Source organism: Myotis brandtii, unplaced genomic scaffold (genome assembly GCF_000412655.1).
Source record: "Myotis brandtii unplaced genomic scaffold, ASM41265v1 scaffold744, whole genome shotgun sequence".
NCBI lineage: Eukaryota > Metazoa > Chordata > Mammalia > Chiroptera > Vespertilionidae > Myotis > Myotis brandtii.
This window is the reverse complement of record NW_005370965.1, coordinates 83,470-100,961: the sequence shown is the minus strand read 5'-3', so window position 1 is coordinate 100,961 and position 17,492 is coordinate 83,470. Positions and strand designations below refer to the sequence as shown.

General features: G+C 47.7%; 2 protein-coding genes and 1 long non-coding RNA gene across 11 annotated transcripts in view; 2 read left to right on the top strand and 1 right to left on the bottom strand.

Annotated features, from left to right (window-relative positions):
- Window positions 1–4,143, top strand: part of DGKD (diacylglycerol kinase, delta 130kDa) — an 87,067-nt gene extending 82,924 nt beyond the window's left edge. For all 3 annotated transcript variants that reach the window (XM_005882936.2, XM_005882937.2, XM_005882938.2), the window contains 2 exons: window positions 1,204–1,334; window positions 2,123–4,143. In XM_005882936.2, the coding sequence (XP_005882998.2) occupies window positions 1,204–1,334; window positions 2,123–2,212 (221 nt within the window). In that variant the 3' untranslated portion in view covers window positions 2,213–4,143. The remainder of the gene's footprint in view (window positions 1–1,203; window positions 1,335–2,122) is intronic.
- Window positions 4,144–6,600: 2,457 nt separating this feature from the next.
- The window catches only part of USP40 (ubiquitin specific peptidase 40), a 71,632-nt gene continuing 60,740 nt past the window's right edge, over window positions 6,601–17,492 (bottom strand). For 6 of the 7 annotated variants that reach the window (XM_014530571.1, XM_005882930.2, XM_005882931.2 and 3 more), the window contains 5 exons: window positions 15,190–15,255; window positions 13,035–13,242; window positions 12,826–12,921; window positions 8,836–8,921; window positions 6,601–8,147 (listed from right to left, as the gene is read on the bottom strand). In XM_014530571.1, the coding sequence (XP_014386057.1) occupies window positions 8,036–8,147; window positions 8,836–8,921; window positions 12,826–12,921; window positions 13,035–13,242; window positions 15,190–15,255 (568 nt within the window). In that variant the 3' untranslated portion in view covers window positions 6,601–8,035. Of the gene's footprint in view, window positions 8,148–8,835; window positions 8,922–12,825; window positions 12,922–13,034; window positions 13,243–15,189; window positions 15,256–17,492 lie in introns of those variants that run through there. The other variant, XM_014530573.1, reaches the window with a different exon arrangement.
- On the top strand, window positions 8,154–9,923 carry LOC106724186. Its single transcript, XR_001359936.1, has 3 exons — window positions 8,154–8,301; window positions 8,853–8,985; window positions 9,841–9,923. It is a non-coding gene; the product is annotated as an uncharacterized LOC106724186 (long non-coding RNA).

Sequence of the window (17,492 nt, the reverse complement as noted above, 5' to 3'; positions counted from 1 at the left end):
TACAGGAGTCATCTGTCTGCAGCTACAGAACTGTGCCTTGCTTTTCCCTCTGTGTTGGGTGCTGACCGTTGTCATTTCCTGCCCTGAACTTGTTCCCCATGTAGACTAGGTGACTGGCCACTGCGCCACCTGCCTGCCTGGATTGGGGGTTTGGGGTGGGAGGACAGCAGTGGTGACGAGACAGAGACACAGAGCTCCCACTCAGACCTGCTTCCTCTGTGGGGCTGCTGATTACCTTTCAGTCGGTTCACTGATCAAGGCCCCTGCACCTCGGGGACCTGGGCCACCAGCTCTTGTGGGTGGTGAAATCAATAGAAAATGATACTAAAGGAAATTTTTCTTTTGGGTCAGCAAATTGGTGCTTAAAGTCTCTGTCTGAAGAGTCGGCCCTGAGCACTGCTGTCCCCAGCGCCCTTGGGTGCCAGGGTCCAGCCTGGGCTTGGGTGGCATTGGTGCCCGCTGGGGCAGTGCCCTTTGATTATTCTTTTTGCATGCTTGTCCAGAAATTGGGTTTCTTTTAATGATTGTGGCTCTGACTAAATGAGCTTTCTGCGTGTCTCCCTTCCTGCTGTGGCTCAAACTGAAATGAACCCTCTTAGAACAGCGATTTTCAACCAGTGTGCTGCAGAATGTTTAAAAAATGCAGTGCCTGACTGTTCAGTCAGGGACACTGACCTCTTTCCCTTAGATTGACCAATTAAAAAATAATCATAGCAGCCAGCAAAACAATAGCCATCCGAAATGAATAAATCAAAATTATGCCTATATTTTTTGTCAGATCGGCAAAAAATATACTTTTTGGTGTGACGCAGAAGTTTATGTGCCAGGAGGTGAACGGCTGAAACTGCTCGAGGTGGAGGGAAAGCTGGCTTTAGCTGGACAGCCAGACCCACTTTCCCTCCATTTGGTGCCTCTGACTCCTCTGGGGACACGGGGACAGGGCTGCAGGGACAGACACCAGCTCCTGCCGCAGCTGCACCCCTTTCTGCACATCTCAGGGCAGTGCCAGTTGCTGGGGCATCGTGGGTGCTGGCTGCTGTGGTGTTCTGGGGTGCCTGTTGTTGGGGTGTCGTGGGTGCTGGCTACTGTGGTGTTTCAGGGTGCCTGCTGCTGGGGTGTCTGGGGCACCTCGGGTGCCCGCTGCTGCCTGCCTGGTGCTGGACGCTGGCACTCACTGCTCTCCTGCTTTTCCGTCTCTGACAGTTCACCTCTGGGGGACAGAGGAGGTTGCTGCTTGGCTGGAGCACCTCAGTCTCTGTGAGTATAAGGACATCTTCACTCGGCACGACATCCGGGGCTCCGAGCTCCTGCACCTGGAGCGGAGAGACCTCAAGGTACTTCCACACCTGGGCTTGCCCGCGGCTGTCTGTCCCCTCCCTCTGACCTGGCCATGTCCCAGATCAGGATTCTCTTTACGTTTCTTCTGGGTCCTTTGTGTACAACGCGGGGTGACGTATGCGACTCAGGGTGACGTGTATGACTCAGGGTGACGTGTGCGGTGCTCTGGGCAGTGGTGTCTCTACCCACCATAGCCAGAAAGAGCCAGAGCAGACAGGCGGGGGGGCGGGGGGGACCTTGCTCTGCTGAGCCTGGTTGGATGGGAACTGTTGTCACTGAAGAGCTCCCTGTGGTGGAGGACTCGAACACAGAGGTTCCTCTGTTGGTGACACAGTCGATTAGAGTCAGGGAGACCCTGTGGCTGCTGGGGGCCTGGCAGCTTCTCCAGTGCAGCCCTTCTCACCTGTGTCCATGTGCACGGCTTACATTGCAGGCTGGGTGCCTCGCCTCATCTCAGGAGGGACAGGAGAGGGGGCGCCTGGCCCAGCTCAGGGCTGTGGTCTCGGGGCCATGTCCTGGGCAGTGGTGCTTGGGGAGGGAGGGTTTTACTTGCTGCCAGTTGTGTGTGGTCTTTGTCTTGGGTGATGTTCCCTCAACAGTGTTAGTGACTGGATCACAGGAGGGGTGTGGAGGCAGCTGCACACTTGTCACTTTTTATGCCGTTCCTGTCCATCTGGTGTCACCATCACTTCCCTCATTTGTGTGCAGAGTTGCTGGGCAGCCCATGGTGGCGCCCGGGGCCTGGCTTGCTGCCTGGCATCAGGGTGCTGTGCTCTTGTTGCAGGACCTCGGCGTGACCAAGGTGGGCCACATGAAGAGGATCCTGTGTGGCATCAAGGAGCTGAGCCGCAGCCCCCCTGCCACCGAGGCCTAGCCTCCGCCCTCTCGGCCTGCGTCCTCCGTTCCACCTGCGACTGAGGCGGGGCCCGTCCTGGGCCCTTCTCATGGTGCTATTTCTACGCCCTGTGCTCGTGACAGGAAGCCTCTCGGACACTGTTCCTGGCCAGCTCCAGGGCCTCGGGCACACCAACATGGCTACCTTTGGACACGCACCATTCTAACCCAGTGGTGTATGTGGTGACTGTGCCACCACCTCTCTGCTCGCTGACCTACATCCTGGGCCAGGTCTGGCCTCCCTGGCCCCCGGCATCCCAGCAGAAACAGCCTGGCTGGGCTGCACACAAGTGTCCCAGGGCTCCTCTCTGCCCTTTCATAGCGCGTTGTCAGGCACCGTCTCCTGCCAGCCACTCATGGTTCTCCACGGAGCCCTACGAGGCCGCCACCCACTGCAGATGTCCCTGCTTATTATGAGGTCCTGCCTTCCCTGGTTCGTAGGCACCATGGATGCATTTCCAGTCCTGTTCATTCAAATGTGACGTGAAAAAGAAAGGAACACTCGCTCCTCCTGGAGCTGGTAAACAGGTACCACGTTCTAGGGCTGATGAACCCCTGCCCCGTATGTCTCGGGTCCCTCCTGAGCTACGGCGGGGTACGTGGTCCTGTGTGTCCAGGATGCAGTAGCCTCGGTGCTGTCCGGGGCAGGGAGCACCCGATGGCCGGTGGCCTCCCTGCAACGGAGGCTGTGTGTTGCGCTGGGTCAGTATTTCTCTGGAGACAGCATGTCCATTCTGTGGGACAACAGGCTGCTGCCTGGGCTATCCTGAGAGCCTCTGACCCGTGGGTGGCTTCTCGTCTGGTGCTGCCAGGCCCCAGGTTCCTGGAGGTGTCGGTGCCTGTGTAGCTCTGCAAGCCGTCACTGCCTTTGACTTTGCCCCTTGCTGCCCTTCCAGAGACAGTCACACCTTACAGGGCTCTCTTCCACCCCGGAAAGGGGGTTCTATGACCCCCACCCCTGGGTGCCAGGATCCCGCATCCCAAAGGGGAGGGCTGACCTTGTGAGGGGACTGGGCAGGAGGCCTCAGGGCGCTGTCCAGAGTCACCCATAGGGGCCCCTTGGGGACTCACAGCTGAACAGCATTTACCTGCCACTCACTTTGCAGACCCCTCTGACCAGCGTGCCCAGTGGGTCCTCCCTGGGCATGGCCAGGCACCCGTCTCTGGTTTGGGGGTGCTCCCACTGGTGGTTCTTCTGGGTGCCCACTCCTGTGCTCACGTGTGGCGTGGCGGCAGGGTTTGGAGTGAGCCCCGTGTTCTGCACATACCTTCATTGGAGGTGAGACCAGGCAGTTGTGTCTGCCTTCCCTGCCTCATGATTCTCTTCCCCATCAGAACAGCTGAAGGTGAAGAAAGGCACTGCCCTGTTCGAGGTGGGCACCTGGATTCTGAGGTTCCCAGGGCGTCTGGATGGGACAGGACAGGCTGGAGCTCGGGGAGGAGGTGCGGGGGGAGTTAGGTTTGGGTCGTGTGTGGTATTTAAAGTTAACACGTTGTCAGTGATGAAAGCAGCACTGTTTACATAAAAGCCATTTTTAAAAATCTCGTCAGTTAGAAGCAAAGGAATGAACGTCAGTTTTGCATGAAGGTGCGGCAGTGAAGGGCGGGCGTCCGTTCCTTGTGGTGTCTTTGTGGTTGCACGTGGGGCTGTACCTCTGCCCGCTCCAGCACCCCTGCTGTGTCCTAGGGTGGGGTGCCTGTCAGTGTGGGGGCAGGAAGGATCCCTGGAGAGTGTTGGAGAAAAGATTTTGTGTTCTTGGGTGGGACTCACCCTCATATTTATGATCTTAATTTATACAGCACTCACCGTGGAGCATATGCCTGCTGTGTTGCTATGTACATAGTCCACATCAGGGGTTGTAAATAAGTGGTTCTGTGTGTAAATAAAACAAGCCTGTTTTGGATCTCTCATTGTCTGATTTCTTGTCCTCATTCCTTGTACTTTGACATAAAATGTTGGTTGCCAAAATCCTTCGAAACTGCATCAGAATGACATTTTTCAGCTGCTCTAAAAATAAGTTGAATTTGTTCATCATAGGCTTTTCTGCATTAACTTTGATTTCCAAAAGTATTGTATTGAAAATGACCTAGCTTGCTTACTGAGTTTTTGGGTGCCTTTACATTTTGTGTCCAAGGTCTCATTGTACCCTAGTGCTGGCCCCGTGCTGTGTAATCTAATTTTGAGCATTTCTAAGATTCTTAGCTTTTGTGGAAGCCACTGCTTGATGCCTGCAAACACCAGGTCTCCTTTCCTTCCTGCACCGTAGTGGTTGCGCCCAAATATGCCCTGCAGCTGTGACCATGTCTCCTCTGCAGCTTGACTGATGTGACTTACTTTTGGTAAAAAAGATTAAGTATTTACTGGGATTTCCAGAAAGTTTCCTTAAAAACCTGGGAGCATGCCTTTCTTTCCTCCTGCTGCTGGCCTGGAGGGTGGACTTGATGGCTGGTCCTCCAGCAGCTAGCTTGGGCCATGGATGGCTTGAGAATGGAAGCGAGTATCGAGGTTGATGATTTTGTATGGGAAAAGCAAAAGCTTTTTTTAGAGACATGAGTTACAGTGATTATGCAGGTGTGGGGCCAGGGCCCCTACAAGAGATGGGTGAACTGGTGCAGAGAAAGCTGAGCAGACTGGGCACATCTGAGCAGATGGTTGTGGTGTGGAGGCCTCAATGGAGGCGTGGCCTGAGAGCACTGAGGTGGGCTGCACAGGGGAGCTGCCCACGGGGGCGGGGGGGGGCAGCTCTGACTGTACCAGCCCCGCCAGGGTGCTGGCCTTAGAACCTGTCTGTATCAGGCAGAAGCGAGTGCTCAGCCTCCTCAGTTTGGATCACAAAAGCATGAACGGGTTGTAGACACATGGAAGGTGAGCACTGGCGGGGAGGTAAAGGCTCCCTGGCTCACGTTGTTCAGAGGCAGATTCAACCATAAGTCTCTGAGCCATTAAGGAAATGGTGTTGCCAGCCAAACTCCAAGCTGGCAGACGAAAGCCTGTGCTCACTTGGTCCCCAGGCACCTCAGCCCCTAGGCCTCCAGGATGAGCCTCCTCGGGAAGGCAGTGCCCAAGTGTGAGGTTCTCCCAACACCCACGGAAGGTGTACCCACAGGGACCGCGGATGTGCGAGCCTTTCCGGAGCAGAACAGGGTGGCCAGTGCAGCAGGGCAGGGGCTCACCTCACAAGTGGGCGGGGAGTTTGTGCCATCGTGTAGCAGCTTGGGCTTGTGACTGCTGCATTGGGCGTCTTCTGTTTCTCGGAAGAGAGGTTTCATTGTGGTCATACCACTCCTTGTGTACTTGGTTCCAGGCTGGGCTTACATGTCATTTAGCTGTAGATTGAACCTTGAGGTGTTACATCCCAGAGGACCTTGTTGTCCTCCCCCAAGACGGTGGGGAGCAGGAGCTGCCTGTGGAGGGGGACATGTGTGGTCCGCTGGTAGGTGGACTAGCTGTTAACATCAAGTTGGGTGCTGTCACATTTGATGTTTCTGTTTGGGGTCTCTTGTGGGCAACCCCACCTGCCTTGCTCTCCCTCCGCTTTTATTTGAATGGAGTGACAGCAAGGTGGGCAGGGCACCCACTTTGAGCCCATGGGTATCAGGCCCAGGACTTTTACCAGCCCTAGAATGAGGCAGAGTCTGAGAGGATGTCAGTGTAGCGCTGCTGGTGGCGTCTCGCCACCTGGGGGAAACCTCTGGGAGGTGGAAACCAGCAGAGAGAGAAAGGCACCAGCGCCTGGAACGGCTGCCACAGCTCTGCTGTGAGCTCTGAGGTTCATGAGCCAGGAGTCCTCAGGCCAGCGCCACAGGGTGCCTGGGTGGGAGGGGTGAGCACTGGAGGGAATGTAGACATTTCTCCCTCCCGACCTGTGTGAATTTCACTGCTTCACTTTCCTCTTTGAAAGGTAGTGAGTCCCCAGAACACAAAATGAGTTTGTTGTGTACTTGACTGACTCGCATTACTGCCCTGCTTTAGATGTGACACAATCAAGAACAGAATGAGATGAGCTGCCGTGCCCCCTCCCCGATGGGGTGAACGGCCTGTAATACTGCACAGTCAAGTCCGTTCTAGAGGGAAACGTGCCTGTGAAGCCATAGTTATGGATTACTGGAATTCTTGTAACCCCTTTTGGCAGAAAAACGTCAGGGCGAGTAACTGTCTTCTGCACCCTATGCCAGTTCTGTTCCCTAGAAGGAAAAGGCCACTGCAGTTTCTTCACAGTTTTTCCCAGGAATCTGAACTTATTTAAAACCAAAACATGCTTCTGTTGTTTCTACTGTGGTCCCGATACAGTATTTCCAAATATAAACCATGCTATTTAGCATCTGACATGCACTCGGGGAAAAAAGTCCAAGCGGAACACGAAGCAGTCAGCTTAAAATGGAACGTGAAGACAATTTATTTGTTCTTTATTAAATTGTACAGCTCTCTCTGCAGCCCCAGTGCATCGCAACTTTAAGAAAAAAAGGAGCTGGAGGCCCCGGCGGCTCACTGCGGACCCTAAGGCACACCCACCCATCCCCCTCTGTCTTGGTGAGTCACATCCAGTGAGGTGTCTGGCTTCTCAACAGCAAAGCTTTCAGTTATTACATTACTTCATTACCTTAAAATGACACGAAGGGTGCAGCAGGAGACATGTCAGTTACAGTAAAAGGAACAGGAGAGTTTGCACCGAGGGCTGGGCTCCCAGCCACACTGAGCTCACAGTCCAGGATCTTCACAAACATGCCGCCACCCCAAGTGCGCATCCTGAGGCGGGCTGAGTGTTGAGAACATGGGGGCAGCTTGCTAGTGAAAGTCCAACTTCTTACAAATTAGCACAGTTTAGACCCAACAACCTCAGACAAATAGGGAGGAGACTGAGGGTTCCAGCTGGTTCTGATGAGGCTGGAAGGGGGACAGGAGGCAAAAGCGGGCTCATCCAACCCAATGTCCACTTACTTCCTCTCTCAGCGAGCGGGACAGGAGACCTCGTCCACCTCTGAACATGGAAGTGCTATCTTAATGTCGGTGATGAAGGGCTGATGAGAGATTTGTGTGACGTTGTAACTGTACTTCGCCTTGTTGGAGGCATAAAAGTGAAGAATTTACTTTCTTTTCAGGAATCCCACTTTTGACTGAGTTAAGTGAATCGTCTGTGTCCTAAGTGTCAGTCGGTTCGTAACACAGATGCAGCATTTGTCATAAATGCCAGTTACATCTTTTAAATCCGTAGCTGGCCATGCTAAAGGGAGAGGAAAAGGAGCTTGTGCACGTTTCCTTTGTTTGTTTCAGGAGAGGTTTCTCAGACCATTAGCTCAGCGCACAGGCTTCCGGAACGTTCTGATCATGGACGACACACTTTGAACTAGAACAGACTCCCTCTGTGTCCTGCACCAGCCTGGCCAGCCCATCAGCGTGCTGAGCTCTCAGAAGCTCTGAATGCAGATACTACGTTGTCTGAACAGTGAAGGGAGGAGAGTGGACTGTGTGCACTTCACTGGCCAACATGCTATGCGAGCCTGGAGTCGATGCAGAACTAGGCAATGTTCTTGTAACTGTGGTGGCTGGGTCCAGTGCAGTCTCACTGGCACCTGTAAGACAGCCCAGCTGGGAGTCCATCGGTGGCCATGCTGTGCAGGCCGGTGAGAAAGTGCACTTGCCTGGCCCGAGACCAAACGTCCCTCTAATAAAATGGAAGCAGCCTACAAGCCTGCTCTCACGGAACCACAAGCAAAGTTGGCAGGGGCAGAGCCCGCTGCTGGCCAGGCCCTGGTACCAGTTCCGACTGGACCTGAGCCCACAGGGACCTCAGCGGTGCTGGCGCTATCTGAAACTCCCCACGTGGATGGACAGAGAAGCTTCTGGTCTGTGGGGCCGGCCAGGTGTCTCTGCACTGGAGAGAAGGCCATTGCTCTGCACGCGAAGTGCTTCCTGGCTGTGGGAGACAGAGGCTGTCACCAACTCACAGTCACTGACACGGGGCCCACCCAGGTCGAGGGGTGTGGAATGACTTCAGGAGACCAAAGTGGGGAGCAAGTAAGGAGGACTGGCACCCCTAGTGTGGCCTGCATGGAGGTGACGATGCAGTGGTGAGCTGGGTCTGGGCACTGGGGTTTGAAGTGTGGGTTTCAGAGGATGTTTGGAGGTCCTGGGAGGTATAGGTGGCCCAGAGGCCAGGGGAGCAAGCCCACTGTACACAGAAGAGGAAAGGGTAAGAGCGGGGAGAGCAGGGGGACTTGACTCCGGAGGAGCCTGGCAGGAAGAGGTCAGTGAGGTGAGGCAGCTCTGGAGCAGCCACCAGGGGCAGGTGACAGCTGGTGGACTTGTGATGGGGAATGCCCCTGTTTTCAGGTGACTGAGACCTCTGTGTCTGAAGGAAAGACCCAGAAAGTTGGGGGGGAGGGGGGAGGAGATGAAACTGTGTGGCTGCGTCCTCGAGGTGAGGCTGTGAGCATCTTTGTCCCAAGCTCACAGGCCTGGTTCATGTTCTAAAGGACACGAAGTTTCTCCAAAGTGTTCAGCCCTGTAATGAGACCTGAGGCTTCGGCCAGAGCTCTGAGTGAGTAAGAGCGAGCCGTCCAGAGGCCTCGGCGTCCATGAGACAGTGAGAAAACTCACATTACCTTTTCCTTTTCCCCAGAGCAGGGTCCTCCCTCCCAATGTCATCTCGGACTGTGCTGAAGTCATCGTCCTCTTCCACCAGGAGATTCTGCATTTCAAAATAAGGAAGGAGCCACGTATTCAGACATCGTTTTAGCCTACGTTTGAATAAAGTATGTAAATTTATGTGAAAATTACCTAAACCAACATAAGGATATATCCACCTTTACGTAAACTGGATTAATAACTGACAGGAAACACTCTAGTGCCTGATGACAGACCGAGTGGCAGGCAGAGCAGAAGTGACTTTGCAGCCACCCGACCTTTGCTTGTGACTAAAAACGCTGCCCCTGGAGTGAGCCCTGCACAGGCCCCATCAGGACGACAGGGAGAGGCAGAAACACGCTGTGGTCTGGGGGCAGCCATGTCCACCCAGCACCTCCAGCTCCACTGGAGCTGCTGAAAGGTGCACCCGTCTGACTTCCTGGGAACCTCCTGGAAGTGTCTGGCAGTGCGTTATAGACGCAGGACGCTCAGCATGGCCTCCTGAGGGACGAGCGCTCTCCCAGTGCTTGCCGTCAGTTTTACATCTGAATTTATTTACCATAAATACTGGCCACCCTCAGTGTGAACCAATCAAAATGTTAACCTGAAGGAAGATAACCCCGAAGGACAGCATAGGTCAGAGGACCACATGGCTCTGGGGGAGCTGACTGGGTCACCTAGGCTGGGACCTACACAACTGCAGGGCTGCCTGCTTCTGCTCTCGGGAGAAACTATCCCAACAAATACTGTAATCTCCAGTCCAGTAACTTGTACATGATGTGCTTTTGTGAAAATACAGAGATAATGGGACAGACACCATGTCCCCAGGATAGTGAGGGCTGGGCATGGCCCTGCAGTTAGCTCCCCCCTTCCCCTGGCTGCCATGAGGAAACCTGAGTTAAATGTGTACATGGCCTATAATAGAATTATCAGTGAAAGTTAGCAATTAGTGCTAACCTTTTACCATATTTGCTTCATTTTAGTATTTTCCAAGGAAAAGACAGACTCGGTTGATGCCCACCCCTGCTCCAGGTAAGCCCACCATCAACTGGGTGCTAGTGTTCTGTCTGCATTGTCATTCGATGGCAGCACAGGAGGCGGACTCAGCATTTACATGGCTTAGACTTTCTGTAAAAAAAACATCCTGGGACATCATTTTCTACACCAGATATGTTCACCTGGACGCACACAGCTCTGGTTTATAAATTTTAACTGCTGTGTTCTATACCTGTTTCAGTATTTTTCCCCATTTTATCCCCTTTCTGAGGGTCATTTAAGTTCTTCCCAATTTACGCTGTCACACAGTGGACATTTTTGTGTCTCCTCGCCCCCAGTGTGAGTTTTTCTGGGGTGATGACTGAGTGGAATTACCTTTCCTGAGTGCTGCCCGCCGCTTCCAGAGCGGCTAGACGCAGTGCTGGGGGTCTGGCCACAAATCACTGCTGACTCGCAGCTCCCTGGCTACCCAGAAGATGCCCACCTTTTCATCTGCTTATTGGCCATTTAGTTTTCTGAGAATTGCCAGATATTATTCATCTTTGCCTATTTCTCCCCGATTGTATTTTTTTTGAAACTGATTGGTAGAAGTATTTTACATTTGGATAATGATCCTTATTAATTCTATTGTTGCATATATCTTTTCCTATTTGTGGCTTGGCTTCTGATGACGGTTTCTTTTGATGTATAAATGTTTTTCCTTTTAATGTAGTCAATTTAATCAATACTTTGAGTTGTGCATTTTGTTTCTTATTTTAAGAAATCCCAAGTCAAATATTTTCTTACATCTATTCTTCTAAAGATTGGAAATCACTGCTTTTCACATGTAAGCCTTTACACTGACTGCTGTGCTTGGTGTGAGCAGAGGTGCACAGATGTTATGGGACCTGGGGCTAATGTAAGCTTGAGCACCCTCTTTATGAAAACCAAAATGATGACTGCATTTTTTTCTACATGGAACCAATTTCCCCAGAACCACTTACTGAATAATAATTTTTAATGTGGATCTGAAATACCTGTCAGTTCCCTGTCTGTGGGGGTCGGTTTGGGGGCTGTAGCGTCAGTTCTAATGCTGACCAGGCAAGGACCCTGGCCGAGCTCTTCCACATATTTATCCTCTTTAATGTAATCCGTCTGGGTTTTCCCTGGGACGACACTGTTACTACTGAGAGGCTTCCTTTCTAAGAACATGGTAAAAACTGAAGCTTTAACGCCACTCAAAATTTCTGTGATACTCTCCGGAGAGGTCTTAGAAGGCTTCTTGTTGGATGTATTCCTAGTTACCTTAGAATTTTATGGATGTTGATCTTGTAGTCTCTTGAATGTCCTGTGCAGAAACATGGCAGGTAAACAGCCTTATTTACTTTTTTTTTTTTTTCTGTACATCAGATTATTTATTCACTTGATTCTTAGATTCACTTGTTGATAGATGCATGTTTGTTGTTCACAATTTGTATCTTTACCTTTTTCTTCTTCCTCTTCTTAAAGGATACCTTTCAGCATTTCGTATAATACTGGTTTAGTGGTGATGAACTCCTTTAGCTTTTCCTTATCTGTGAAGCTCTTTATCTGACCTTCAATTCTGAATGATAGCTTTGCTGGATAAAGTAATCTTGGTTGTAGGTTCTTGGTATTCATCACTTTGAATATTTCTTGCCATTCCCTTCTGGCCTGCCAAGTTTCTGTTGAGAAATCAGCTGACAGTCGTATGGGTATTCCCTTGTAGGTAATTGAGTCTCTTTCTCTTGCTGCTTTTAAGATTCTCTCTTTGTCTTTTGCTCTTGGCATTTTAATTATGATGTGTCTTGGTGTGGTCCTCTTTGGATTCCTTTTGTTTGGGGTTCTCTGCGCTTCTTGGACCTGTAAGTCCATTTCTTTCACCAGGTGGGGGAAGTTTTCTGCCATTATTTCTTCAAATAGGTTTTCAATATCTTGCTGTCTCTCATCTTCTGGCACCCCTATTATTCTGATGTTTGTACGCTTGAAGCTGTCCCAGAGGCTCCTTACACTATCTTCGTATTTTCGGATTCTTTTTTCATTTTGCTTTTCCGGTTGGGTGTTTTTTGCTTCTTCGCATTTCAAATCTTTGGCTTGATTCTTGCGCTCCTCTGGTCTGCTATTGGGTGTCTGTATAATATTCTTTATTTCAGTCCGTGTATGCTTAATTTCTAGTTGGTTCTTTATCATAGCATCGAGGGTCTCATTAGTTTTCGTGAGTCTCTCCTCAAGTTTATTGGCAGCTTCTAGCACATTTTTGCAAGCCCTCAAAATTGCGTTTTTTAGCTCTATATCGTCCATTTCTGTCATGTTTTTTTGTCTCCGCATTTTTTATGCTTTCTTGGTGCACCCCCTTGTGGTCTTTGTGCGCAGTCTTGTTCTAGTTGAGCCTTGATTGTTGTAGTTAATACTAGAGGGATTTGACCACCAGGCCGACTGGCTGTGAGAATCAGCTGTGTCTGCCGCGGGAAAAACCTTATTTACTTTTTAGGGAAGAGGGTCAATTGTCTAATACAGTGTTGACTAGAAGTGGTGATTAAGGGATTAAATCAATTGATTATCAGTAAATAGTTCACTTAAGAATTAAAGAATTAAAAAGTATTGACAACAAACCAGGTTTGTCGGAGGAATGTAAGAATGGCCCATGTCAAGGACATATTTCTTAGTAACACCGATTTTAATGATTTACAACAAAGAACTCAGCAAACTAGGAATGGAAGGAAATGTAACCTAATGCAGGTACCTACTCACACCTACAGCAGCATTTTACTTAGGTCAGACCCACAGTTAGGGTTTTGGTGCTGAGGCCCCACTGGCCACATGAGGAGCTGTCTGCTCTCCCTCTTCGTGTTCTGTGCTCTGAACAATTTATATACAAAAGACTCTGTGCCTTGAAGATTTCATAAATCATTTCTACGAAACCATCTAATCCTGGTGTTTTGTCAAAGTGGGAAACTTGCTGTTAAACAACTTACCTTAATACCAATAATATCTCCATCTTTCAAGTAATAAGGTGCCCCCTGCAAATTATCTTGCTTTTTCTTCTTTTTCCTCTTGGTAATTTGCTGGTTCTATAGAAAAATCAAGCATCTTGAATAAAGAAAACAACCTCGCATTCTTACTAAATTCCCTCTGTGAAAACTTGCAGGGAAGCTGTTGTTATGCAGGAAGCCCCACACTTTACCCAGCTGGACACTGGAAGCCACTCAAACTTGTCAGGAAAGTATTTGGCAATTTCAATCTTCTCTACAGGAAGGGAATAGAAGTCAGCCACTCGCTGCCGCAGGGAGCTGGCAGTGCCCCGGGCAGCGTCCCACACCACGTCCACGGGCAGGGCATATGCCCGTTCGCCAGGGAGGCGCATCTGTGTCCTCAGCAGCATGTCCTGAGGGCTGCACCAGAAAACAGTAAAACATCAGCTTTGAAGTAAAATGAGGAACACACGATAGATACGAGCGGGGTGATGTGTGAAGCTTCCCCTCCAGCTCTTCTCATTTTTATAAGAGGTTGCCACTAAACCCTCATTTCCTTTCATCCTGACCTAGGATGGAGTGAAGCTCCTCCCAGACGAGAGGGTTCCCAGCACAGTGACTGCCTGGGCGGTGCTAAAAATCTGACTGCTGTGGGGTAGCCAGGGAGGAGGGAAAGAACAGTCAGAAAGATGGGAGTAAAAGAGATCTATGGAAGTTGTTATGTACATGAAGTAAAAACTGCAAGCAAGACTGGAAGCTGGAGGGGGAGAAGTGAAAACTACTCTTTCACTTGTTTTTAGGATGGTGCGACAATGAGTGATTTTAAAGATTACTTCTGTTATATTGGTGTTTTTACCAAAGGAAAGAGTGATGCAATGGGAGAAAAGGAGTAATTGGAGGAGACCGAACCTTCTCCATGAGGGAGTGGAGGGTCAGCACAGATGCTGGGGTGAAGAGGACGATGAGGAACCAGAAGCTGGTTAGGGGTCTAAGTAAGTGCAGAGCACAGGCTTCAAAGGGATACTGCTTATTGAAAACAAAAGATCCTGCTTAAAACAGACATGCAGAAAGAGCTCACACACGTTAGACCCCATTAGAACAGGCAAAATGTATGAAATAATTCACAAACTACAAATGGCTCACAAGCCTTTGAAAAAAATGCCCAATCTTAGTAGCAATCAAAGCAAACCTTTATACAATGACAATATTCAATGTTGATTTGAGGATGAGGTGAAGTAAATACTCAGAAACACTGTGTGAACATAAATTGATATAACTTACCTGGAAAGGAATAATTTATTTTAAAAGGTTTAAAATGTCCATATCATTTGATCCAGAAATCCCCCCCCAGAAGCTACTGGTAACACAATTTGTATTAAGACAGTCACATCACAGGAAGGTCAGTGTGGCTGAAAGAACGCGATCAAAGTTACTGGATGTCAGGTGAAGGAATCTTAACACTCGGTGATGCTAACAAAGACGGCTTATTCAGTTAACTGCCACGCGTCCAAAATGGAAACCATCCCCACACGCCATGACATTTTGAATTTAATTTAAAAAATCAATTTGCAATGAATATTATAAATATATTACAATTCAGGTGTTCTTGAATATTCTCAGCTAAAAATTCTCACGAAAAATGATTTTAAAGTTGGTCAGGGCTGCCACTTGCGTCTACAGACGCTTATGGCGTACAATATAAAAGATTCTTCTAGCCCTACCCGGTTTGGCTCAGCAGATGGAGCATCGGCCTGCGGACTGAAGGGTCCCAGGTTCGATTCTGGTCAAGGGCATGTACCTTGGTTGTGGGGACATCCCCAATAGAGGGTGTGCAGGAGGCAGCTGATCGATGTTTCTCTCTCATCGATGTTTCTAACTCTCTATCCCTCTCCCTTCCTCTCTGTAAAAAATCAATAAAATATTAAAAAAATAGAAATAAAAAAAGATTCTTCTGTAGTGAAAAAATAATAGAAAGAAACTTTGGGGTGCTTCTTTATTCAAAAAATACGTTGACTATGACAAAGGCACTGTTCTAGATATTGGGGATACAGCCATGACCAAAAAACAAAGTACTTGCTCTCGCAAAGATTACATCCTAGTAGTGGGAGACATAATATGTCAGGTTTGATATTAGGATGAAAAAAGTAGAGTGAAGGGCCAGAGTGAGAGGTGCTATAAGGCAGTTTGACTTCAGACTCTCCACCTGCATCAACAGAGTCTTGCTGAGTGGGCTTAGTGTGCACTTGGACTTACTGAACAAGTCTAATTTCTATGGAAAATGGGTTCCATGTTACACAGAACAAAATCTGTTTTAATCTGCCATACCACTGAGAAGCCACCCACTGTGATAAGACATGGAATTCTTACCCTAAGTGTTCTTCTTTCTGAAGGGGTTCTAAGCAGATCTCAGTTCTCTTCCCCAACTTATATTCCCTGATAATCAATAAAACAAAATAATAGTGACATCATTTAATTTTTTAAAACATTTTTTTGTCAATTTTAAGCTGTCTTAATAAGCAAAATATTATACATTTAAGACGACTATGGCCCTAGCTGGTTTGGCTCAGTGGATAGAGTGTCGGCGTGTGGACTGAAGGGTTCTGGGTTTGATTCTAGTCAAGGGCACATGCCCGGGTTGCAGGCTCAATCCCAAGTAGGGGGCGTGCAAGAGGCAGACGATCAATGATTCTCTCTCATCATTGATGTAAACTTTAATACTACTATGAATAATTATACTCCCAACAAAATGGAAAACTTAGGAGAAATGGGTAAATTCCTAGGAACATGTAACCTACAAGGATGAATCATGAAGAAATATAAAATACAAATTATTACTAAGGAAATTGAATAAAAAATCACAAATCTCCCAACCAAGAAAAGTCTAGGACCAGATGGTTTTCACTGATGAATTCTACCAGACGTTTAAAAAAGAATAGTAATCCTTCTCAAACTCTTTCAAACTTATTTTATGAGGGCAGCACTACACTGATATCAAAGCCAGACAAGGACACTTTAAGAAAAGAAAATTACAGGCTAATATCCCTGAGGAGCATAGATACAAAAATCCTCAAATTAGCAAACTGAATTCAACAATACATTACAACGATCATATACCATGATCAAATGGGAGTTATGCTAGAGATGCTAGGTTGTGTCAAATATCTGCAAATCAACTAGTGTGACATACCACATTAACAGAATGAAGGATAAAAATCTGATCACCTCAACAGATGCAGGAAAATACATCTGACTAAATTCAACATCTTTTAAAAACTCAACAAACTGGATATAGAGGAAATTACATGAGAAAGGTCATATATGACAAGCCCACAGTTAACATACTCAGTGGTGAAAAGCTGAAAGCTTTTCTCCTATGATCAAGAACAAGACAAGATGCTTGCTCTTGCCGCTGTTATTTCGTAGTACTGGAAGTCCTAGTCAGAGCAATTAGGTAAGAGGAAGAAGTTAAACTGTTTCTATTTGCAGATGACATGGTTATATTTAGAAAAACTTAAATCCTATACCAAAAAAACCTATTAAAACTAATAAATAAACTTGCAGGAAACAAAATCAATATACAAAAGTCAGCTAGCTACATTTTATACACTAACAGCTATCAGAAAGAGAAAGTTCCATTTACAGCAGCATCCAAAAGAATAAAATACTTAGGAATACATTTAACCAAGGAGGTGAAAGGTCTGTCTACTGAAAACTGTAAGACATTGATGAAGGAAATTGACCAAAACACAAATGGAAAGATATCCCATATTCATGCACTAGAAGAATACTGTTAAAATGTTCATACTACCCAAAGTGGTCCACAGGTAAAATACAAACCCTATTAAAATGTCAATGGCATTTTTCACAGAAATAGAAAAATCAATCCTAAAATTTGTATGGAATTTGTATGAAATTATATTATGAAGCTATAATAATCAAAACATTATGGTACTGGCATAAAAACGGACACATAGATCTATTATGGAACACAACAGAGACCCCAGAAATAAATCCACATATATGCTCAATTAACTTACAACAAAGGCACCAAGAAAATACAATGGGGAAAGAATACTCTCTTCTATAAATGGTGCTGGGAAAAGTGGACCACAAAATCTACTCAAAATAGATTAAAAACTTGAACCTAAGACTGGAAACTATAAAACTCCTAGAAAAATAACAGAGCTCCTAAGTTCCTTGACATTGGTCTTGGCAATGATTCTTTGGATTTCACTAAGAGCAAAGGCAACAAAAGTGAAAATAAACAAGTGGGACTACATTAAACTAAAAAGCTTCTGCACAGCAAAGGAAACCAACAAAATAAAAAGGCAACCTATGAACTGGGAGAAAGTATTTGCAAATCATATACCTGATAAGGGGTTAATACCCAAAATATATAAAAAATCCATAAAACTCAATAGCAGAAACCCCAATTTGATTAAAAAAAAAATAGAGGAAATGAATAGACATTTTTCTAAAGAATGCATACTAATAGCCAATAGGTACATGAAAAGGTGCTCAACATCCTACACTAGTCATCAGGAAAATGCAAATCAAAACCACTAGTTTTCACCTCACACCTATTAGAATGGTTATTATCCTATACTAGAGGCCCGGTGCACAAAAATTTGTGCACTGGGGGGGGGGGGCCCCCCGCCCGGCCTGTGGCC